Source organism: Dipodomys spectabilis, unplaced genomic scaffold (genome assembly GCF_019054845.1).
Source record: "Dipodomys spectabilis isolate Male_0828 unplaced genomic scaffold, ASM1905484v1 ptg000423l, whole genome shotgun sequence".
NCBI lineage: Eukaryota > Metazoa > Chordata > Mammalia > Rodentia > Heteromyidae > Dipodomys > Dipodomys spectabilis.
In genome coordinates this window covers 375718-401687 of record NW_024871100.1, presented here as the reverse complement: position 1 = coordinate 401687, position 25970 = coordinate 375718, and the positions used below count along the sequence as shown (strand labels likewise).

At 41.6% G+C, this 25970-nt stretch overlaps 1 protein-coding gene across 1 annotated transcript in view; it reads right to left on the bottom strand.

The window, feature by feature from the left end:
- Window positions 1-23449, bottom strand: part of Gpc3 (glypican 3) — a 402055-nt gene extending 378606 nt beyond the window's left edge. The window contains exon 1 of the mRNA XM_042668242.1: window positions 23105-23449. Coding sequence (XP_042524176.1) covers window positions 23105-23279 — 175 coding nt within the window. The 5' untranslated portion in view covers window positions 23280-23449. The remainder of the gene's footprint in view (window positions 1-23104) is intronic.
- Between the last annotated feature and the right edge of the window lie 2521 nt (window positions 23450-25970).

Genomic DNA, 25970 nt, shown 5'->3' with positions numbered 1-25970 from the left:
TCTGGAGGGAATCTTTTGGAGAGTAGAAAGACATGTATTCCAAAAGGCTTTGTCCTTTGAATTCTTGTGACCCTCTCCATCCTTATTTTTAAAAAACCATTTCTTACATTCTAACTCCACTCATAGTTCTATAATATGCCTTTGTCTCTATTTAAATTTCAGTTCCTCCAAGGAAATAACTCATCTTTGTATCTCAAGGGACCCATTGTGGGGGCTTGATGTCCTCCTGCTTCAATTGGAGAAGAAACCTAGAACTTTGAGTGATCTACGTTGTTTTGTTTTGTTTTATAAAGAGGCCACTAATTGATCCTATTGGAGTAACTTCCATAAGGGAAAGTATTCACACATCCACACACTTTCTTGTCTATTTAGTTGGAAGGAAATTCCTCAAGAAAATGAACATTGGATTAGAGAACAACATAAGCCACTCTGGGGTGCTAATGTAGAATTTCTAGTTAAGAATCTTGCCAGACAGACAAAGCTAAAGTAATACCCCACTCTCCCCTAGTGAGTTCTTCAGTACCTATTATTCTACTCAGATAAGTAGCTAAGAATCCTGGTTTTCAGGAGATGTATGGTTTTATTTTTCAGACACAACTGCCACATATGCAGAGCTGAGGTGTAAGTGAGACTGTCACCTCCTTAGGGATGATGAGCTAAGAGTGATGCCTCTCTCCTGTAAATGAAATCATATGGAGAGTGGAAGAGCTTTCCCCTGTCAAGGTTAAAGTATTATTACTATTGGTTTTGCTATCAAATCAACTGTGTGACTTAATCAAGTACCTTCCCAAATATGGGTCTCTTTTCCTCAAAGAGATTGGGATAGAGGGACTGGAGGTGTAACTCAGTTGGTAGAGTGCTAGCCAACGAACCAGTGTCAGGTACGGAATTTGAGTCCCAGTCTTGGACCAAAAGAAAAAAAGACATTGGGCTAAAGTCATCCAACTGCAGAGCAGTCAATGTTCACAAAGCACAATTGAGCCTGGCCTTTGGGAAGGCACAAGAGAGGCAGAGGCATAGATACTAGATCAAGCTAAGTACAAAGACCAAGCTTTATAGCAACATATGCAACAACCCCATACATGTTATATAGCACCACAGTCCTTGTAATAACTCTTCTAAGTATCCATGTATTTCCAAAGGCTGCCTGAGGGTAGAGTCCTGATAGGATGGTAAGGAATGGAAAAGGAAGGACTCTGGAATTAGACAGACTATGGTGTAAAACACTAGCCACTGGCTACTTAAATGCTGTGTGATTTTAGTCAAATTACTTATCTGTGGACCTCAATTTATCTATAAAATGGGGATGAGCACATCTAACCCTGCCCCTCTCCAGAGTGTTTGTGAGGATGAAATTCAACTCTCATTTAGCGGTTCCCAAAACACAAGCTTCCATTTCCTGCTTCCCTGATTTGCTTATACTATTCCTATCCCTAGAGTGCTCTTCCCCTAGCTTCAGCTATTAAAACTACATCCATAAAATCCCTCCAGTGTCTCTTTCAGAAATATTTGCCTCCTTCCAACATCCAAATAAGTCCTATGAGTTATCACCTCTCCATACACTTACTACTCCCTTTTCTTTCTCCTTTTCCTTTTTCCATTATTATTATTATTGTTGCTGCTGCTGATGCAAACTACACTTTTTCTAGCCATTGGTATACTTGTCTTATTTCTGCTATTAGATTGTAAGCTTCTGTGGATCAGTTCTGCACTCATTGACACGGCTTGCTATATGTAGACTCAATAAATGCTTGTTGAATTCACAGTCAACAAAGAGAGTCTGATCCTTTTCCATAACAAGCTTCCTATCTATCTCTTGAAGCACTCAAGCACAATTTCGATGGCAACATCAGAGACTCCTGCACTAGGAGCCATACTCTAACTCACTCATGTCTTCACACATTCAAGTTGCCTCTGATACACTCTGAACATGTAGTTAAAGACAGATGACCCATGGTCCTAAATGTTAGAACTGGTCCTTTTGTCATCAACAAAGATGGTAACATTTCTTGAGATAATGTGACATCTGTGACAACTGTGTATTAACTACTTAGCATGCATGCTATACATAAAACTCAGTGAATATGATCCTAAAAGGTAGTCTTTGGTTTCACAGAAGTTTCTGGCACCAAACCTTCCTGACACTGATATTTCCACATATCACAAAGACTAGATGGAAAACTGTCGATGGTAGAAAATCAGCCCTCACCTTGGTCCTACAAGTCATATGAAAGGACTTCTTTTCAGGTAGATAGTAAATAATCACTGTTTTCTTGTGGCTAAAGTATTCAGAAAAAAAAGTTTTGTTTTGTTTTGTTTTGCTGGTCCTGGGGTTTGAACTCAGGGTCTGAGTACTTGTCCCTGAGTTTAGGTACTCAAGGCTGGCACTCTATCGCTTGAGGGGCCATAACCAACTTTTTAAGTATCCCTGGAACCACTTAGCTTAGAATAGAAAGCACTGATAAATGGAGGGAGGAGATGCAAAAGGCTCTAGAAAGTTCCCATCAATAGTAGGTTGAATGGTGTCTCTGGAAAAGATAATGTTTATGTCCTCAATCTCTGGAACTTGTAAATGTGACTTTATTTGGAAAAGCAGTCTTTACAGACGTAATTAAGTTAAGGATCTGCAGATAAGATCATCCTGGATTATATGGTTAGACTCTAAATCCAGTCACAGTTGTCCTTCTAAGAGACATAAGGAGGAGAGACACAGGAAGAGTAGAAGGCCATGTGGAGATGGAGACAGAGATTGGAGTGCTATAGCCATAGCAAAGCAGACACTAAAAATCTGGAAGAGGCAAGGAAGGAGTTTCCCCCAGCTCCTTTGGAAGGGGTGCAGCCTGGCTGATATCTTATCATGGGCTTCTAGTTTTCAAACTGTGAGAACAAATATTTTGTTGTTTGTAAGCCACCAAATTTGAGGTGACTTGCTATAGCAGCTGTAGGAAACTAGTGCACTTTCTCTCCCACGGTCTCACTAAATGCATCCGCCTAGTGTTATCTGAATTGTTTCATCAGGGGCAAGTTAAGCCATTTCAGCCAGTGTTGTCTCAAAGTCTGGCACTCCTTTGAGGATTGCCCTTGTAATGTGAGGCTAAAGAGTTTACTTGCGATTTTCCTTTAGCACAGGGAAGGAGCATTTGAAAGAGAGGAAGTGGAAGCAGCCCAGAACACTTGGACAGGGACTGGAGGAAGTATCCAACAAGGATGTATAGATCCAGAAAAAGATGAACAGAAGCCAAACCAAATTCTACCAAGGTTCATCCCTGAAAAAGTAATATTGGAAGAAACCAAATAGTACTTTGGGTGTTGTTGTTTTGCTGGGGGTCATCTACATGCTAGGCAAGCACTCACCCATGAAGCTGGCCCCCCAAATGGTAGTTGAACAGCAATAGTTACACATTATAAAGAATTGAGAGCTCTTACAGAAGCAAAAATAAGTAAATAAATAATACCGCTTCAGCTGTTGGCTCAAAGTCCTGAAAGTCTGTTCAGAGGGTGCTCAGATAAATCCAAATGCCTCATTTTTACTGCTCAAAGACACTTGTTTTCTTAGACTCAACAAATTAGGCATGCTTTGAAAACATGAAAAAAAATGTTGCAAGCTATTAGCAATTAAATAATCACAAAGGGAGCCAGGTAATAATGAAAGATGCTTATCAGTCTGGGCCTCCAGCCCAACATTTAGCTTTAGGCTTCTCTTCACATTTACCCCTGCCCTAGTCCCCTCCATTTCTGGAGATGTTATTTAATCAGCTCCCAGGCAAATCTTTCTGATGCCCAATTGCCCTGACTGTTAAAGATGCTTCTTGCAGCTCTAATGGCTAACCTAAATTTCAGTTTCAAACCATTCCACCTTGTAATTACATTCTCAGCCACTGTAAATAATCTGTGCCCTCTATTATATCTTTTTCCTATGATAGGAACCTGTGGAAAGGGGAATCCATTGCCTTGTTAGTACAACATACAACACTGCACCTGAGCAAAAAGCAAGCAAGAGAAAAATCAAACACTCACTCCTGGTCCTTGAGTGAGGAGCACTGTGATCGATCACTTCCTCCTACCCCCCCCCCCCCGCCCCCCACCCCAATCCTTTAGCTGAGCCTAGTGTCTACACGGACGTGCTCCAGTGCTGTGGCATTTATGCCATCTTGGGGAATAGCTGTGTAAATGCTCCAGTAATTTTAGACATCTCCAACTTACTGTTGTGTTAGAACTGGAGTATGTGAAGGGATTGGGAAGGACAGATTTTCCCCCTCCTCCTCACAGTTTGTAATAGGAATCAAAATCCACACTCATTAGCCCTCCCCTGCGTGTGACTGAAGTGTAGACTTGGTGGCAATCCTCTCTGCAGAAGAGATGTAATAGAGGAGAAAGTAGAAGGGAAGGGAGTTGACGAGCAAAACATTGCAGATCAGCCATAAGCAAGCTGGAGACACAAGGGGTGTTCGGTTACCTGAGGTTGGAAGCTAAAGGATAGTGTTTCAAACACAGCGCGCATGCACAAGCATGCGCACGCGCACGCACGCACGCACACACACACACACACACACACACACACACACACACACGGTGAGTTCCTATTTCCCTGAACCAAACATTCTCTCAATCTATATGATCAATGCAACTCATACAAGTCTTTTCAATGACCATTGAAAAGTAGTAACTATCCCCCCCCCCCCTTTCAGGAACTATGAAAAACAAAAATAACTGATCCAAACAGGTGATCTGGGTTTGTTTTTTTTCTCCTTCTGGTCCCCCATGATTTTACTGAAGAAAACTCCAAAAGTGCTCATAGGAACTCTACTCCTTCATTATACTATAGGTGATTGAGACACAAGAGCACTCCAGAGCCCAATACAGGCTTGCGCATGCAGTGCCTGGTGGGCTCCAGACCAAGTCAAAGCAAAAGTTAGATCCATGGCCCCTTTGTGGATGGCTGCTCTTCTATGACATACCTTCAGCCCTTGAGGCCGTTATTTGACTGGGGAATATCTGCTTCATTTAACTTTCACCTTTTCTCCCCCCAGGAGATTGCAAGAAAGGAGAAACAGTGACACCAGAACTATGGAACTCATTATTCCAAACCCTTCTTAGAGTATACATCTAAGGAATGCCAATTCCAAAGTAACTAATGCTACAGGAGGCTGACACTGGGTTGGAAATGGGTTAGTAAATTTACTGAGGTAGAGTTCAAGTCAGATGAACACACTAAGAGGAAAGAAATGCACATGACCACAGGCTACTGGACTGGATTCAGGATGCAGCATCTGCACAGGCTCAAGCCACTGTATTCCTCTTTGTCCTCAACAATTATGGAGATCCCTCCACTCATGGGCTTTGCCTTTCTATATATCTGTTTGGTCCACCAAGAACAGAGAAGATATTTGATTTAGGACTCCTACCACATCACACATACTGTCTTCTTAAAATGTGAAGCTGATCACAAGAATGGTGAGGAAGCTGGGAACAAGTGGGCTCATGCCTGTAATTCCAACTACTCAAGACACTGAGATCTAAGGATGGTGGTTCAAAGCCAGCTCAGAAAGGAATGTCCTAGAGACTCTTATCTCCAATTAACCACCCAAAAAGCCAGAATTAGAGGTATGGCTCAAGTGGAATAGTGCTAGCCATAAGCAAAAAGGCTCAGGGATAGCACCTAAGCCCTGAGTTCAAGCCCTAGGACCAGCACACATACACATACACATGCCCCAAAATTAGTGAGGAACTTGGCTCTGGAACCAGACAAACTAGATTGCATTCCTTTTGGAGCCGTTCAACTTTGGACAAGTTACTCAACATTTCTAAGCCTCAGTCTCCTCATCTGTACAATGGGAGAAAATCCATTTTACCACCTGGTAGTGCTGTTGTGAGGATTAAGTGGGATGTTGCCCATAAAAGGCTTAGCACAGTGCCTGGCTCAATAAATGTTAATGATTATTAGCACCACCCCCACTGCAGGTGCTCAATAAAACCTTGCTGAATTGAAGTCACACCAGTGTGAATGACTAGCAGATGTGAAGACTTTTTTTTTCTTTTAGGTTTTCTTTTTCCCCCCACCTCACTCTGCACCAGGTGACCTCTGCGATTTTGTTTCCAGAAAGAAAGAAAAAAAAAGATAGAATAAAGGGGATTCTTAGACTGCACTCTTGCTAATATTCAGTTTTTCATTCAGGGCAGGAAACCAAGTCTGACAAAGTCAGGCACATGATTTTCCAAGAAATATGACAAGGCTATTAAAAACTCTAAAATGAAAGTTGTGTAATGAGCATGAATCGGAATACATTTCAATTTCCTCCAGAGCCCACATCCTTATATATATTTAAAGTGTACTTGTGCACCATGAGAAAACCAAGACCCTAAAACAGCAGAATTTCCTCCAATGTGGGGGTGGGGAAGCAACACACAATTGTCATGAAAATTAACCCCTGAAAATGCACAGGATTTTATTACCAAACGGATGCCTAAGGAGATTACTAGATTTTTAGGGTCTTTACTATAAAGAGAGCAACCTGCATGCCTGAAATAATTAAGAAGAAGAGACTCAATTATCTAGTAATCTGAAATTTCAAACCACCCTGCTTACCTAAATGAGAAAAGCTGCTTAGACTAAAGCATCATTACTTCTATTTAGACAAGCCTTAGCAAAGATATACAAGGAGCTAAAGAATGGGACCCCACATTCTTCCCTAAGCCACAACAATGCCTTTTTATGTAAATAGGATTTTCAATAACACAACGGAATCTGCAAAAAAAATGTTTTCATTATTGTCTCTGAAAAAAATGCAAACACAGAAGATGAAAGTCAAGGGGCTGTCACTATGATGGGTACTGAATACCCTAAAATATTTATTCTATGTGAGCCTGAGCATGGATTCCAAGTGAATCTAAGACATAGGCACTAACTGGTTGTCTCTTTTAAAGAAAAAAATGTCTGTACAATATAAGGAGGCATAAAAGCTTCTCTGAATGCATAGCTATCCAAAAACTCAGTTCAGGAAGAAATGAAAAAGTAGTAATAGATATCTACTTCCCATTATTTGGCAGACCTTTCCAAAGTCTGCCCTAGAATATAAATATTCTTACCTTCATCATCATCACCATCTGACAATCAAACACTCCCACATGACCATAATAACCTCTAGGCACAAATTCAAAGCTCATTAAAGACTATATGAAGGCTATTTATAGAAGAACTAAACAAAGAAGAAAAGAACTATTAGGAAAATTAATTTGACCATTCATACTTTTGACAACTATTACTTTTTGTTGGAACTCAAGTGTCTAGCTCTTTTATGGGCAGGTATTGATTATTATAGAGATAGCACAGATCTAGAATTTTCAACTGACCTTGTGCAGGGTTTGGTTTTTTTTTTTTTTTTTTTTTTTGGTTGAAGAAATGGGGTTTTTAACCTATAGTCGGTATATCAGCCTTCCTGTTGCTGTTTAGGCAGCTGATAAGAAGCAGAAATCCGTCTTGCTCATTAGGCCATTAACTGCTGTTAAGCTAAAGGACTGGGGAGGGGCAGGCTCAGTGGCCCAGAGGAATGTGCAGGACTCCACATATAAAGCCAGCCCCCATCTGGGGTTAAGAATTTAACCTTAAAAGGCTGACAAGTCATAAATTTGCCTGAGGTTCATATATATGTGTGACTTTCACAGTTTATATTTCCTAGCCAGGACCCAGAGTCAAAACATGCACCCTGATTAATGAATGGTGCTAATTGTTATTCCTGACTTGAGAACATTAGTCTTTATCCATAATATTTTCTTAAAAAACACACAATCTCATACCTAACACTCTCAGACTTAGAGGAAGTTGGATAATGAGTCAGACAAAAATTAGGAAGAAGAGCCTAATGTTATCTATTATATGGTATTACCATTTGGGTAGTCAAAATTGACTCCAAAAATGTCCATTTCGTTGTGTCCATCAAGTAAAGTGCACAAGAATGTTCTCCAAATCTAAACATCTGAGATAAAGCAACCATCTGAAACTACATACACACATACACACACTCTGTCTCTCACACACATACACATATACACACACACAAAACGAGCTAGGGGGAGGGGAGAAGGGTTGAAATGTCTTCTAGCACATTCTGTCTACTTATCTTGTAAAATATTTATACTTTGGTGTATAACCTGACAATCTTGTCCAAGCTTGGGAAAAGATAATAGATATAGGACAAACAAAAGATCCTCAGAAATATAAAGACAAAGAAAAAAATATCGAGGAACAGGCCAATTGGAATACAATCTCAAACATGAAATCAAAATTGAAACTGGGACAATAAAGCCCCACCAGCAATACAATGTCCCTGAAATATGAGAACTTCATCAAGGGAAAAGCAGGATATAATTTTGGTTAGCCTACATGGTAGGTTGTCAGATCTACCTCCCATGCTAGCAGTGTTTTGAAGGAGTTCCCTTATCTTTAGAAGAAAAAAAGTAAAAGAAAAGGAAAGCTTTTGATGGGGTTTTTCCCAGAGAGATTTCTAAGAACAAAGATGTCATCTACATTCATTGAGAATTATGACAAAGTGAGAAGGAATGCGAACTACATAATATGGCTTGAGCTACTCCAGATACATCTAGCCTTGTCTTGTCTGCACGAAAATAAAAGCATTTTAAGGACTCAAGTGTTCTTCGAAAGTGGAATGTACGTTCATTAGTGTGCATCTTAGACCTCTTTATTTTCAAACTAATTTCACAAATTCCCAAGAGAACTAGGTCCCCAAAATCACACGTGTCGGAGAGAAATGAGAAGTCTGTTTTCTCTCCAGAATCGTTGGGTGCAGAATGATGTAGAGGAGGCAGAGGAAGAGAAAAAGAAGAGAGGAAAATCTGGAGCTGGAGGAAAAGGAAATACAATTCCAAAGCAGAATGCAGAAGAAAATAGAAAACATTGCAGTCATTTTTTTTTAAGAAAAGAAACACAAAACCATTCAATAAATATAACAAACCATAAAACACCTTCTGTTTTAAATTATACCCAGTGGAGGGAGTGTGTAAGGGTGGGAGGGAGGAAAAGGAAAAGGGGAGATGTGGGAACCTGTCTGACAGACAGAGCCCTCCCCCACCCCACCCCCACCTCCCCCACCTCCCCACCCCACCCCCGCCCCACCATCAGCTTTGGAGGTATGTTAGGCCCCAGAAGGCCTACCACTAGGGTGCAAAGACCATTCCTGTTTCTTTCACTCAGGGGTGTGAGATAGTAACTTAGGCCACAGTTTATTGCTACTCTATGAAATGCTAGGAACTTTTCAGGCATTTTACCCATAAGTGAAGAGTTAGTAGTAACTCTCAAAGCTACTAGAACCAATTTTCAAAATAAAATGGGATACTGTTGGAAGAAGCTGAATGACTGAATACACGTGAGTTCTAACCTCACCTTCAGGCTTTAGAAATGAGGCAACCTTACTTCCTCAAAGAACAAAGAAATGGCAATCTGACAGCCTTTAAAGGCCAAAAAAAAAGTTCAGGCAATTTTATGAAATTGACCTACAGCACTGAAGTTTCAAAGGCAAGAAATTACTTAGGTTTTAGAAATTAGCATTTGTAGAAAACCTGCAGAATACCATGGGGGAAAAAATAAACCATTACTCCAGAAATAAACTTTGAAGTTGCAAAACAAAGCAGAAAATTTGTTTCTGAACACAGAAGGACCTCCTAGAGATACTGATCACAATTCTTCCATGGTTCTTTCAAACCCTTCAAAAGTTTCACTTGATCTTCTGGGGGTGGCCAAAGAAGATGTCCCCCAGAATATCAGCAAAAGACATAACGAGCAGCCATTAGTTTCCCTGAGTAGGAGCAAACTGTGCTCATGAGATATTTGCCCCTGACCACATTAAATTAAGCTAAGGCCAACACTAGACATTTTACCCATATAGGGGCACAAAGCAGTGTTTTCTGAACTAGTCACAAAGTTATGAGCAGCCTAGCAGAGATTCTGCTGGCACTCCCTAGGGTATTCACTTGTCACAAGCTCATTCATTCTCCATCTCTGTGTCTCTCTCCCTCCTTTCTTCTCATCTTTCCCTCCCTCCCTCCTAGTCCTCGCTCTCCTTTCCCCAATCCCTGTCTAACAGTCTCCAGGGCCATTTCAGTGAGTGACTAGCCAAATCACAAATGTGAAAAATTAAAAGGACATTTTCTCCTCTATATGTTAAGACACTCTTTTTGGTTTTGGTGTGAGTGAGTGTACATGTGTATGTGTGCCTGTACTAGGGCCTAAACTAATGGCTATGGCATTGTCCCTAGAGCCACAGATCGACTTCTGGCTTTTTTAGTGGTTCATTGGAGAGAAGAGTCCTGCAGACTTTCTTTCCCTGGGCTGGCTTTGAAACTTGATTCTCAGATCTCATCCTCCTAAGTAGCAAGGATTACAGGCATGAGACACCAGTTTATTTTACCCTCATTGGAGTTACATATGAAAGTAACTTTTTCCTGACTGCTAACATGCATGCAGATCACCTGGGATCCCCATGTTTAAAACAAAATAAAAATTCAGATTCAGTAGGTAGGTGTGGACGAGGCTGCCTGGAATTCTGCAGTTCCTGCAAGCTCCCAGGTGACCCCGATGCTGGTGATCCATGGACCACACTTAACAGAGCAAGGCACAAGTAAGAATAAAGTGATATACTTTATAATGATATAAGCAAGCAAAAATTAAGGTGGGGGAGCGAGGGGGAAGAGATAGAACGGTTCAAGGGAGAAACAGTCACATCATGGGGTATCATGGAGTGACTCATGAAGAACATAGCACTGCACTGAGACTTTGAAAGGTAGAAAACTAGAAGTGGTGCTGTGGCTCAAAGTGGTAGAGCACTAGCCTTTAGCTCAGGGACAGTGCCCAGGCCCTGAGTTCAAGCCCTACAACCAACAATAAATAAATAAATGGCTTAGAAACAACTACAGAATTCTGAGTAAGTAGCCTAGTGTGGAAAAACAGAGTACACACACATGCCAAGGGGGTACAGGTGAGGGATACATAGGGGGTGACATTTTGGGAGGGGGGAGGGAAATGGCATATGCAGGTGAAGTCAAAGACAATTTCAGAATTTCAAGTGTGCGTATCAAAGTTGCCACCACCAGAAATGCAGAATGTTGGAGAGTAATAGGTCTGTATAGGCAAAGAACATGATGGCGTATTGTTTGGATTAGTTCAATGGGAAACACTAGTAGGACTTCCAGATAGAGATGTCCAGCAGTCACTTGGGAGATTCTGAACTGGAGAACAAAGAAGAGGTCCGGATGGAAAGAGGCAAGGGAAATCGTTCAACATAGAAAAGACACTGCAGTCATGAGTATATGTGTAGGAATGAGCAAAGAGACAATGGAAAGGCCAAAGGACAAATGCTACTGGAATAGCTACTTCTAAGGAAGGTTAAGAAGAAGAAGGCAAACAAACAAAGACAGATGCAAATAGGAGGGGATCCCAGAGCACATGATACCATGAAAGATAAAGGAATTTAGGTGAAAGATTTCTTTTTTCTATCCAGATGATATTATTTCCCCTAATAGTCAATGAGTACATTGAAAAGAGTATCAACTATGGAGGAAGACAAACCTGAATGTAACCTTTGGAAAAGTGAGCCTTTCTTTGCATCCATTTCTTCATCTGTAAAATGGACACGACATCACCTACCTTTCAAGTTTGCTGTGTAAATCAAATGAGAGATTAAGTATACAGCAACTGGAACACAGTAGGCACACAGTAAATATAATTTTCCATGAAACTTCCCCTGTGGGACAAATATTCCATCAAACTGAAAGTGACCCCCCCCCAAAAAAGAATCTACTGGAAAATAATGAGTTTTGAGTTTATGTTGAATGAAAGTAGAAACTCTGGTGAAGACAATCATTTTTAAACAACTGGAGAATTAAACGACTTCTTCCAGAGAACTAGAACATTTTTACAACCTTCCCCTATCCCAGATCCAACAAATATTACATCCTCAAAGTCAATTAAGCAAGATCAGCCCAGTGACACAAGTATTCCTATCCTTTGCTTATAACCACATGTTTCTGAATCTAGCCAGCAGTAGAATAGAGTCCAGGGCTCCAAAACCTCCACACAGTGACAGCTTTCATTCCCACAGTGGCAAAGCATCCCCCTTCCCCCCGGGGGGTGGGGGAGAAGGAGACACAGAGGGGCCACATGTTGGAGCCAGGCAGGTCCCTGGAACTAGAAGCTACAGACACTTTACAAGTGCTTGCATTGTGTGCTCCTAAGATATGTGGAAATAACATAAATGTAAGGTATGATTGTGAGAGACCACCCACCGCTATGAGTTAAAATGAACATTCAGTTAAAATAAATGCATCATTATGAAAAAATAAACAGAAACCTTATACCTTGATTCTAAAGCATTTCTCTACACACACACACACACACACACACACACACACACACACACACACACACACACACACACAGAGAGAGAGAGAGAGAGAGAAAGAATGTGTATGTGTGTGTGCACGCACACACACATGTGTGTGTGTTTGGTAGTACATTACCTTATTTGCAAAGTCTTGGACCATGACAATATATACTCATATTTTCTCTTAATCAAGAAAGTTCTTGAAGGCTTTGGCAGTGTTTTTAAAAATCACCAGATGTTGGCAAAATACATTTTAAGACATGTCACATGCAAAAGCCTGGAAAATATCATCCACACCCACAACTTCCAACTTGAGCCTATATACTGATGAGTCCCAACTACCCTTCATCTGAACTTCAGAAGAATATCTACACTCTTTTTTCCCAGAGATTTAATCTATTCCCAGGAATTCAATTACTATCTATACATGGGTAATTACCAGTTATGTATCTCCAGCCCTGACTCCTCTCTCTTTTGTGATCCGTGGCACAACTTGAACTTACCTAACAGGCATTTTTTACCTCAGTGATTAAAGGACCCTTCAAACTCAACCAATTCAAAACCAAATGCACCCTTAAAAATACATTCTTCACTGGGTGCTGGTGGCTCACACCTGTAACCCTAGCTACTCAGGATTTGAGGATCACAGCTCAAAGTCAACGCAGGCAGGAAAGTCCATGAGACTCTTATCTCTAATAAACTACTAAAAAGACAGAAGTGGAGCTGTGGCTCAAGTGGTAAAGTATAACACAAGATCTCAAGGTCAGTGCCCAGGCCCTGAGTTCAAGCCCCAGGACTGGCACACCAAAAAATGTCTATGTTTTTCTAAGCCAGAAATAGGGGTACACCTGTAGTCCCTAGAAGAAGCTGAGGCAGAAAGATCATTTAAGCCTAGTAACTATCAAAACTCAATTTACTTAATAAATACTAAGTAGATACTGTGAGCCATGGCTTTAACTCCCAGAAAAAGAAAAAAAAAAACCTTCTAGGCTCTTTCTTTTGTCCACATATCATCAAGACATGTCTGTTCTATTTAATCTTTTCTCTCAATGTAGCCTTTACTTTCCTTTTTTACTGGCCTCTACCCACCCACCTGTGTTACTAAATCCTGCCATTCACTCCCCAGTTGTTGTCTATACTGAACACAATATTTTCATGGCTCATTATACTCGTAGACAAACAAACTGCTCAGAATTTCCTTGCTTACGTTTCTATTTCATCTTCTCTCCACATCTGGGTTCCAACCAATGCAAACTATTACAATCCAAGAAATGTGTCATTTTGTTTCTTAAATACATCTCATGATTTACATGACAGCCCTTTTTAGGGCAACTAGGCACCTCTCTTCTGTGGCTCAACATTTCCAAGAACCCCACATGATTCTCATCTGTGTAGTAGCCCTTCTTGTGCTGTCTCCACATCTATGGCTCCCTCACAAATCCGGGAATTCCTCGCTGGTAGTGATTTTGCCTTATTTATCAGCTCCCAGCTCTCAGTATCTGGCACAGAATCAGTGCTCTGATATCAGTGTTGCTTGAAGTAAAGAATGAATGCAAAACACTTAAATATTTATGAAGAGATAGTACACACAGTTCATTATTATGAGTTCCTTTTCTGTGAATTTTCATGTGTTTTCCAAAACAGATAAATGTGGTCTCCAGTACAATCATTCTCTGAAATCTAACTGGGAAAGTGACTCGGGTCACATTCTCATTTCTACAGAGTTCAACATGCAATGTAGCCATTGCGAGTAGTTCTCTAAAACGGGCCAAATTCACAAAGTGGGTTGACTGTTAACACTTAATGAGGATTGTGCCTCTGCACTTGGGGAAGTAATGGAACTTGATCAATAAGCAGTAGATATATAATATCAATGACCATTATTTCTGAAATAATTTGGTGTCAATACAATTTGGTGTCTGCTTGATATGTCCTAGCTCTCCCCACTTTGGTTTATATTCTGCATTATTAAAAGTATATAAGGAGCAGAGAGGCTTCATCAGCTGCACTGGGCATTGATGAAAATGAACTAAGCAATTCAAGGGCAGTGATGGGAGGGAGGAAATGAGAAGGAAAAGAGGGAACAGCTGACACTAAACAAAAAGAAAGAAATGTAGCTATCACCTGATGTGGAAGAAATGGTTGTACTGTCAAAGTTCATAGAATTCACAAACTTTATAGACCATGATAATGACCATTTGCCTTGTGAAGGTTAAAATATGTGTTTGTGACTTTAAGTATCACTGTCCCACAATACTGTGAAATTTGTGAAATTTATGTAATCACTTAATCGGAATGAAAATTTATTTTTAAAAAAGCATATAAGGAAGGGTGACATTGTCCAAAAAGAAATATACTCATATCTGAGTTATATAACTCTAACCTCTCTATATGTCACCTTTATAATAACAACAAAAAATAAAAACTTATTTTAAAAAGCATGTAGATGTAGATGTATTATATGTGTGCACTGAAATTCAAATGTGTGTGTGTGTGTGTGTGTGTGTGTGTGTTTGGCAGCTCTCTGGAACTCATTACTTTATGAGTGGTTGCACTGTAAATATGAAATCTATAAAAGCAAGACTTTCACAACACAAATATAAGATATGACTCTGAAGACCACCCATTGCAAAGCGTAACAATTGTCATTTTAAATAGCATGCATAATTAACGATCACAAGCAAAACAATAATTTACAGATACATTCATTCATACATATCTGTAATCTGAATATATAAAATGTATTCAAATAGTGCTTTGTGGAGCAAAGCAACTGTCAAAAAAATCTCTACTTTTCACGTCTTTTTCAATCTTCATTTTTGAAAGGAGGATAACAAAGTGACTCCCATGGCCACAGAGAGCAGACATATACATTTTGACTCTGCCATCTCTTCTTCAGTCTCTGCTTCAAATCAGTTTAGCTGATGAAGCTTTTAGGGAATCATTCCATAGTTATAGGACATTCTGGAATCTCACCAGACAGTGATCGAGGCTAACTCTTCAAATGTTGTCTTGTACATTCATGTTCATTAATAAATTAATTGCTGTACAAAGCACTCTACTCACCACTCTGGGAAATATCATGATGAAGCAAACATAGTCCTGCATACAGTGAGAATTGGGTTTGGAAGGGGCCAGGTATAAGGTCAGTACATCCAAACCCATGGCCTCTAAGAAAGAAATCCAAAGTATCTCTAGAGACCAAATTTAATTAAGCATCCTTGGTATTATCTTTTCAGACAAGCAGAACTCCATGTTTAAATGTTCCCAATCTTCCCCATGTGTTACATGCTAGTTAACTTTCTGATCTATACTAGGGTGAGAACATTAATTCTCCTCCCTTTAACTCTCATTCTAACTCTTCCTCTCTTTGCTATTCATCCCTCAGCTTCAATCATCCAAACTAAATTTTGATGAAGGGCAATGGAGAGTCTAGGACATCATGGCACATAAGATAAGTACAAAACATGCAGGATTTTGGAGAGAGGGAACAGTCATAGTAAGGGAATGAATATAGAGATTAATTTCTTTTCCAAGTGAATATCTTCCCTTTTTCATACCCTCTTTTCTTCTTGGGCATCGATCTAAAAGATCGATGCATCCTCCCTAACCCACTAATTTGGAAAGTTGGAATGACTCATATAGAAATTAGGAGACTTCTTATGAGGCCCTAAATCTTATTCAAACATAATTCCAGGGCTGAAAATCCACTTTGGATTATGTCTTTTTAAATATACATTTACCAATCTTAAGTAAATGTATATTTACCTATAGGTAAGAAAGATAAAATACTGACAGGGAAACATAGGTACATTCAGCTCATATTTCTTTAACTGATACCATGTTGCATTCTTTTCACATGCCTAACTTTACAGCTCTACAGAATGAAGAAAAATGCATGTATTTACATATGTATAATTTCAAATTACTTAGAACAGCCTTGGAAACAAGCACAAAATACTTACCTCTTGTATGATTTGGCTAGTCTACTTTACCCAGTGAGTTTTAGTGCGGCCCAGTGAATTCAACCAATGTCTTTTATTACTTACCAATAGACAACAAATGGATTTTCCACCTGAAAAAGTGGTTACTTTTTTAGAAAACTTAGTAAAATAGTAAAAAATGAATCACCCCCTAAATACTGGCTTTACGGAAATCCTATGCTTATTTTGTAACTGTTCATTCATGTAGTGTACAAATCTGTATTGAGTACTTATTATTAGTGTTGTATAAGATGCAGGACACTAACGATACAAAAATGAATTAAGATACAACCACCTCTAACTTCAAGGACATCACAGGAAAGTACTAAAATTTTACTCTAACACTTTTTCTTGATTTATAGTAAATCATTGAGGAAATTTTGAAAAAAAATATAGAATGCTATTTTAAATCCTCACTTCTACTGAGCAATGCACCTCTTTCAACATGCAGCGGGTGAATGAAATACAATAGATGGAAGTTTCCATTACAATGGCTGTAACTTCGCTGTCCCTTCTTAAAGCTATTTTCACTTATATTTTATCTCTTATATTTTATATTTTACCAATTATTTATCAATATAAACCTATTACCTATGCTTCAAAGAGCTTTGTAGATTTACAAATCTAGCACATAAATACAATTTCAGCCGTGAGACAATTTCTGTTTGGAACACTCGCAATGCATTTTGGTCTAACATTGACTCTCTTGCTCTCTCTTTTTTAATTCATAAGGAAAAAACTTAAAACTCTTAAACAAGGCTTTGTCCAGCTATACACAGAGACAAAAAGTGAAAATGTCTTTCTTGGTAATCAGCTTAGATTCTTTTTTTGTTAAAAAAAAAAAAAAAAAAACAGGAAACAAGTATTTCTAATAATTAGCACTTAGATACTAGATCTTTAATTGGCCTAATTCAGAACACAGAATTAAATTGTCTTTAGTTTGTATATTCAACAAGATATTCAAGCGAAACAATACTATCCTAGTAACCATCCCACCATCTATAAACAAAAGTTCAAAATGCAGAATTTTGTCTGCTAATAGGGCCACCTTCACCTTGCTTTCCAAATCACATTCTCCCTCTCATTACATCTCAGGAGGTAATTTCCCATTACTTAGTGCTGTTTCTAAAGCCAGTCTGGGGCCCAAGACTTATATTCTATTTTCTGATGTTCATTACTTAATGGAGTTCTGGGGATCTTGTTTCAGAATAGACAATTTGCTAAAGATGTGCAAGTGAGTGGGGGATTTTTTTCTGCCCACGCTTCCCATTAGACCATAGATTACCAAAAAACATCAAGCCCATTTACAAGCTTGGCTAGGGCTGAAAAATCATTGGTTGTTGGAAGGGTCTTTTGAATTGAACCTGTATACAAATTGCGATCCCAGGTTACAGAAATCCATGAGGTACTGCAACAGGTATGTGCGTGTATTATATAGCCTAACTCCCAAATATGGTAATGTCAACATTAGCCAGAAAGGTCTAGCTGACATTAAATCAAAGAGAGCTTGATTTAAGAGATGTCCTATAATTTATGTACTATAATAATAGTTGATCTTCAATGATATTTTAAGCCTGTCATAACAGTGCTGCTAATTTCAATTTGTTCCTTGGGTACTCAATGTTAATAAGCCCTACCAGATATTAAAGAATCACCAGCTAACTGAAAAATATATAGGTCTATCTCTAGCCTGAGAAGTTTAGCCACTTTCCCATATAATAAGATGATGTATTACTTTAAAAAGTATGTAAGAGTTCACCAAGAACAGTCTTCGGGGTAATAATTAAGTAAATGCTACGTAGAGCTCTTAGCATTGTGCTCAATGAAGCTCAAAGAGAGTGCTTCCCCTTTAAGAAGCTTATAATCTAAAACATACAAATAACCATATGCAGCAAAAAGCTAGAGATCAGAGTAAAAGGAAGCATTCACAAAAATGTACAAATTCAGCATGCCAGAACTTTTCAGTTGAGCAACATGATCCCCAGTGAAATTCTTTCCAAATGATGTATCGTGTGCACAAGTTATAAGTGATTATCTTCAATTTTCTTAGAAATGAGTAATAAGATACCTCTTAAGACCCATGCTTTTGTATATGCATCAAACACTAAAGTTGGCATGGTCATTGATAGCTGCCATTTAAGGAGAAAACATATTCTCTGTCTTGTCTCATACCAGACAAATCCAGGATTCTTTTCTCCCAGGTTGATAATAAGGAGAGTTTTTTTTTCCTAGGCTACAGTGAAGAGAAAACATTGCAAGTCTAAAGATGGAAGTTGTAGAATGCTCCAAAATATTGCATCAAAACATTGGATACAACTTACCAGCCCATGAGAGAGAAAGAGAGAGAGAGAAAAAAACATTGCAAAACTGACACGATCTGTATCATCTTAACATCCATCCAAACCTTCATCTGCCTGGATTTCCCGATGCTTAGAAAATGGAATTCACTCCAAGAATTAAGAAAACTCTTTTTAAGATGGCGGCCCTATTTAGAGACTTCTCCCTATCTCCCACTTCATCTCTTCAGTCCTTTTCCCTTGCCCAGGCTGCCTATTGTGACCATTTGAGCCAATTTCCTGGAGGTATTTTCTAGCCCTTTTCACCCTATTTAATCCTACAAGTTTCCTGGGAAGCCTGTTTACTTGTGTGCTCCCCCACTAGACTGTGAGCTCCTTCACAAAAGGGGACTGTGTCTCTGCTTTCTGCAACCCCAGCAGAACCTAACATAGACACTGCCAAGGTGCACCACTGTTCGGCTGCCATCTGCTCCCTCTGACTGCTGGGTTCTCCAGACCCATCTCTCGCCCAATAGCAACATTAGCATAATAAATATACTCAGACCCCACGTGCGAGGATTCTCCCGAACCATGTTAGCACACAGCAATACAACTTTCCTGAAGTTGAAACAAATCACCTGTGCATACCAAAGTCTGTTGCAGTTTCCAGAGGACAGAAAACTCTCCCACACCTCACTTTTTTATTCTCTCTTCCTCTCTCTCTCTCTCTCTCTCTCTCTCTCTCTCTCTCTCTCTCTCTCTCTCTCTCTCCATTAGGACCAGAGCACTAACTGCTTCAAGCTAATTGGGGAGTCACAGCTGGCAACCCAGATAAGGTTGCTAGCTCTCACATTTCTCTCATTTTAAAAAAGCCAAATTCTTTTTTCTTCCTCTCTCTCTCTCTCTCTCTCTCTCTCTCTCTCTCTCTCTCTCTGCTTCAAGAATGTTGCTTTATTAACATTGTTTTTTTTAATCTATTATTATCAAGAAAGTCCGAGTAGGGTTGTTGGAGGGTGCATTTGTAACCATGGGGCATTTGGCCTTCTGGTTTGGTTTTCTCACTTTCCAAGGCCCTCCAAGCAAGATCCTTGAATCTTTTGGGAGTTGCAACACTACCATGATTTGTTTGATTTGTCTCATACCCTCCCCTCCATCGTTCCCCCTCCACCAAAAGTGGTGTATGGCATTCATAAAGTGAATTACACTTGATTTTTGTTTGGAAGAATTTTTTTTCAGACTTCTGTAACATTCCCTTGAGACAATTGGAAACATCATTGTCTGATTACTAACTCACTTCCCTTGCCTAAAATTGTATCCATTCTTGATTGTGCCTGTGGGTAGGTTAAGCAAAACAAAATAAACATCTAGACTTATGAGCTCATTGGCTTTTTTTTTCTGAATTTTTCTAAATTAAATAAGGGCAAAAGAGCTGCACTGAAAGTCAGTTATATGGATTTTTCTGCCAAATGCTAACTCTGTGTGCCTGGTTTCCATCTGTGGTGCTTTCCAAGTTACAAATCCTTCACAAAGAGAGAGAGAGAGAGAGAGAGAGAACACATAGGGTATAAGAGATCTATGGAATTCAGAGGCATGCTATTTAGAATTGCTATATTGTGTCTTTGTACAACTCTAAAAGAAATGAGAACCTGAGATTGTAAGACTTCAGATGAGCTTTGTGTAAGTCTAGGGAAGTCCTTCAGCACCAGTGATTTATTTTTTAGGCTGGTTGATTTCCAATGCCATTTAGTCTCTTCCATATTAGCATAAGAAATGTACCTTATCAACTTTCTCTACTAATGGCCAAAGTTAGCAGGCAATCCCAAATTTTCTTCCTGGGTGAAACAGGACATTCTTGAGGATTTTTCCTTACTGTGATCAAATCTCATTTTTATCTGGGACAAAGAAAGCTTTAACACAGTGCAGCAGGCAAACAACATGGCTTAAAATATACATGGCAGGGTTAAAAAATTTGAGCGGTCATCATGATGATTCATGACTATCAAATAATTTGCAGCTCTTTCATTTTCCAACCACTGGACGACAGTAGGAAATTATACATTTATTCGCTTAGAAATTATGCACTTGCCATTGTATTTAGTCTGCCATTATGATGTCTTCTCTGAAATACTGATGAGCTCTTTCCACACATGGATATCTGGACTTTCATCATGTTTTCCGTATCTACACTGACCATATTTGCTCAACTAAAATTCAGGGCACGTGGCCTCCTGCCAGGCCAGAGTATTTGAAATGTGTACTGCCCCCAGAGAAACCGAGGCTACATGAGAGCTATATGGACATCACCATATTTGAATTTGGGCCTGGCTCAAATGTCAGTACCTCCGATGAAAAGGGTGCTCACTACCATGTATGTATGTTAAAGAAAACTGAAGTGGGTTGTGTTGTATTTCTATGACAAAAACCCTAGAAAAAATTATTTTTCCTAGGTTTGTGAAATAGTAGAGGAAAAGAAGAAACCTGTATTACAAATACGACTCTCTAATTGTGATCATCACTGGGCTGGACTGGAGTGAAGAGGGAGGGAAGAAGCCTAGGTGAACTCTCATGCACCCACAGTGTGTGTGGGCCCTCCCTATATTTTTTATACAGATGCTGCAGGAAAGAGGCAAGCAGCCAGGGAGCGTGTGTATCTGAGTGTGCATGTGTGTGCATGTATGGAGTGCATGCGTGCATAGGGAGGTTTGCTAAATGAATATCTGTGCTTTCCTCTAGTGCTTTTCTTTTAAGCACCACCTTTACTCCCTGGCTTCCAATCAACCCAACAGGACCTCAACCCCAGTCTTGGACCCATTCATTTTGTGGGGGGCTCAGCCTACATGAACCAATTTTTACATTATCAACAAAAGCATGTTCTCTAGCCTTAGCAATCTAATTACCATGGCACTTTAAGGGGGAGAGATATTCGCCTGTTGTTTCAGCTCCGTGGAACTGATTCATAGGTCGCCCCTAACTGCTCCTGCACACGCCCACGTGGTATGTTATTAACGCCCAACACTGGAAGAGGTAGTTCTTAGCCTCCCTTAGAGTGTTATCCTGCAAAGCAATATTTAACATATGCGCAAATGCATTTCAGTCACCAAAAGAGGGTGACCAATTACCTTTGCAACTAAACAGCAGGCTCGCTGGACTCTTTTCATCAACCTAAAGAAAAGGCTGAGGGCGCGCTGGCTGCCTAGGTAACCTCCTGCCAGTGAACGTTCGCTGGCAGCGCCCACAGGGCGCGCATCCGCATTCACAACTTGGTCCAACCATCAGGCCCGCCTCCCGGACTTGTGGAGAGCGACCCGCCAAGTTAGGGCGAGGGCTGCGGCTCCCCGATCTCTCCCCGGAGCGCCGCGGATCCCGCGCCTTGTTGAACGTGCTACTCGGAAAGAGACCCTGGAGGCCACAAACCTCTGATGGGGTTGCCAATAGAACGGGCGGTTTCTTCCGAGCGCACCTCTGATACATGAACCTTTTTTGAAACCCACACTCTTCTGGCCCACACTGTCGATGTAGCAACTTGTCCTGATTGGATTGAAAAGCGAGCGTTAGGAGCCTAACCGCTGGACAGTCAATCACAGAAGGCCATTAATATTCATCTGTTGACAGCCGCAGCCCTCTGCTAAGGTTAAAATATGCCCTTACATCACGATCTGATTGTGCAGAACAAAAGGCATGCGTTCAGAAAGTTTCCTCTGCCTAAAATTTTCTCCCCTTCAGGGGTCCAGACTGTCAAGAAAGCAGATCATTTGCGGGGGGAGGGGGAGGGGGGAAGAATGAGTTCAATCCTGTTTGGACTCCTGCTCCACGCAGTAGGACCAGTGATTTTTAAAGATTTTGTTTTTAAATAATCAACCTAGATTAGAGACGCTGTTGTGAAAGGAAAAAGCTCAGTTCTGCACAATTTGGGGACCCTCGAACTGAAAAGTTTCCTTCCGTGTGTCTCCAGTCAGTACCGCAGATTCGGAGATCTGTCCACAAGTTTGCCTGCACTTGGACCCGCCAGCATCGGGAACCCAGACTGAGGGACAAGGAGGGCTCAGAGGATCCGTTGGGGAAAAGGATGTCTGGGGTTGCCGATCCAGCTAAAGCCTGAAATTCTGACACGTACGTGCGAACAAGGGTGATAAATTCCCTAGGCGCCGGCTCGACTGAGGGACGGTAGTTCATAGGGGTGGGGGGGGCGCTCTCGGAGAATCCGTTCCTACCTTCCCGCCGTCCCCCCAAAAATGGGCTCTTGCGAGGAGGCAATCCCCGCCGTTTCCTTCCCATCCCACATTCCCTGAAAACTGGGCAAGCCCGGGGTCCGCAGGCACACCAACCACTCCCACGTATCCAGTAGTAGGGTACGATCGTGGCTCCTCGCGGCTCGACCGCTCAGTGCATCGCCAACCACGCACGCCTTGGCTCTCTGAGGGAAGCGAGGAAGCCCCGAGGGACCTTAACTCACCTGGCACGGGGGTTTCGGGAACCCATTTGAGTCCGGGCTGCAGTCTCTGGAAGAAAGAACGGACTTGATGACAGGTGGCGTCTGGAGGCGGCGGTGGCTGAGCCTGTCCCAGGCAGTCCAAGCTGAGCAGCATCGCCACCACCAGCAAGCACGCGGGGCGCACGGTCTCGGCCATCCTGCTGTGCAGGGAGCTAGGAGAGCGCGGGAGAGTGGCAGTAGGAGCGAGAGCAGTCTCGGGACTAGGCAAGCCTAGCAGCGGCCCTGAGGAGCGAGAGACGTGCCGCTAACACAGCCGCCGCAAAACTTTCCTCGCAGCTACCTGGGCGCTTGAGCAAGGGCGGGAACCGCTCGGCGGCTCGGGGCGGGGCTGATCGAGGTGGGCGGGGCGAGGAGGGACGGGGGCGGGCCGAGCCTAGCCGCGCGGCTAAGGGGGCGGCGGCGGTCCTGCGGCTCCAAGCCTGCAGGGTGCGGGGCGAGGCTCGTTCGAGGCCTGCTAGGTTGACTGGGGCACGGAGGCGTTGGGGATTAGACGGGAGCGGCAAGTGAAGAGGGTGCAGAGCTTAGTGCGGCGGTTTCTGGCAGCCTGAGCCCCGCTGCCCGCTCGCTGCTGCTCAACACTGGGCGCTCTGGCATAACTACTGCAGAGGGGCTGCAGGCTCGGGCGTTCTGATTGGCTTCCCAGCAGCCGTCCCCTCTGACTGGCTCTGGGAGAAGTTCCCCAGCCTCACTCCTCCTTCCCGCCGCTCATTGGCCTACACCCGGGAGGGCTTTTCCCTTTAGGAATTTTGCAACCTCTCCGTCTTTCCATGGAGGGGAGTCCCTGGCTTACTTGCCCCTCTACTTGGTCATTAGGCTAACTCCCAGCCATTTCAGATAGAGGATCCAGCTCATCTCTGCCTACCAGAACCACATAAGGTCTTACGCACAAAATCCACCTCCTTGATTGTCTTTTCCTGAGCTTCCCGCGAATCGTTTTCCCCAAGCCAACGCCTTTCTGGCTGGGTTCTCAAATCCAAATAGTCACGTTCAGAATCAGTTGGGGGACCTCTACGACTTTCACTGCCTGCCTCATCTTTGAACATTGTACCTAAAAAAGTCTGAAACCCCTCGTGACTTGCAATATTTGCTTCAGTGAAAATCAGACAAAGTCAGATAAAGCACTTGATCCCATAATGTTATTTTTTTTTTAAATCATCTGCCAGGCAATCGTGGCTTACTTCTGTCATCCTAGTTATTCAGGAGGCTGAGATCTGAGTCTTACGGTTCGAAGCCAACCCGAACCAAAAAAAAAAAAAAACTGTAAGTGAAGCTGTAGCTCAAGTGGTAGAGCACTCACCTTAAGCAAAAAAAAGCTGAGGGACAGCAGCACCCAGACCCTGAGTCATTCCCAGGAACTGGCCACGACCACCCACACGTGAGCATGTGCACGCACGTGCACTCACACACACACAGAGAATCCTCTCCTGCAGATTGGTTCTGGTGAGCAGGAAGCAAACCCTAACTGGAAACAATGAAATAATCTGAGGTTTAACACCACCCCTAACTCAGTAGAAAATTATTTTTTACAAAACTAACTGAGCCAGAGATAACTTGTTACATAGCTGAAGTAAAAGACGGAAACATCTTCTGGACCCCAATTCTCATCTTGCCTGCTTAAATTTCACCATTACAAATGCAGTTGTTTCAGTCAAACGTCTTTCTGTGGAGGAATGCATTGGGCCATTACCTATATGCTACTATGTAGGGTAGTCTTTGTGAGTACACAGGTACCAAAGGACACATCTTAGCCACAGTTCTTTCCAAAATAAATGTCTAACAATATGTCAAACAATAAATATGTCTATAATGAAATGACTTAAAGCATCCTAATATGAATTAGATGCTCATCGAATTGTGTTGTTTCCCACCTAAGTGAAAACCACTTTGAGAAAGGAACGGGGTGTACTTCTTTGGCTAGATGAAGGGGAGATTGTATCTTAGGATTTGTGGGCTGGGAGGTACATGAACAGGAAGATGATGAAGGAGTTCACTCATTTGCTCACTTAGTAGCAACTAGTTTAACTCCTATGCTACGCTACACACCAGAGGATATACGCAACGAATGGAGCACTATAGAAAGATCTGCTTGCAGTACCAACCAACCAGAATGTTAAGTGCTACGACAGACTTCTGAGGGATGAGAGGTGGATCAGACCAAGCCTTCTCTGGAAAGATGATGCCCTAAACTCACACTTGAAAGACCCCTAGGGGTGGAGGTGAGAAAAGATTGGGGGATGGGTGCCCAGGCTAAGGAAGGAAGCAGAGTGAACAAAGAAGGGAGGCTCTGGCATGGCCCATTTGGAGGGTGGGAGGTGTGAGTAATGATTTCAGGCCTAGGAGTTAAAAGAACTAAGGTGGGAGTGAGAAGAAAGAACCAGATCATGCAGAGTCTGGAAGCCAGGAACAAGAGGCTGGGGAAGCCCTTAAGGAAAACTTAAGCCAAAGGGTGAGATGAACTTGTCCTGTGAAAAGATCTCTCTAACAGTATGGTGGAGAATGTTTTGGTGAGAGGAAACAATGGAAAATCAGAAGACCCTGTTAAAAGGCTGAAAAATAATCCCGGCAAGAAATGACAAAGGACATTCAGAAAGAGGGAACTTGTTCCAGAGATATTTAGGGGATAGAATTAAAAAGGTATGGTGACCTAGTGCCTATGGGGGGGGAGATGGGGGAGAAGGACTCTTATTCACTCTTTTTTTTTTCCAACAAACGTTCGAGTGCCGCCTATGTATCTGGCATTCTTCTACTTCATAATTTTGCCCGGGGCTAGGCCTGCGCCTGCATTGAACATTTGACAAATGACATATCCACTTTAAAAGAAACACCA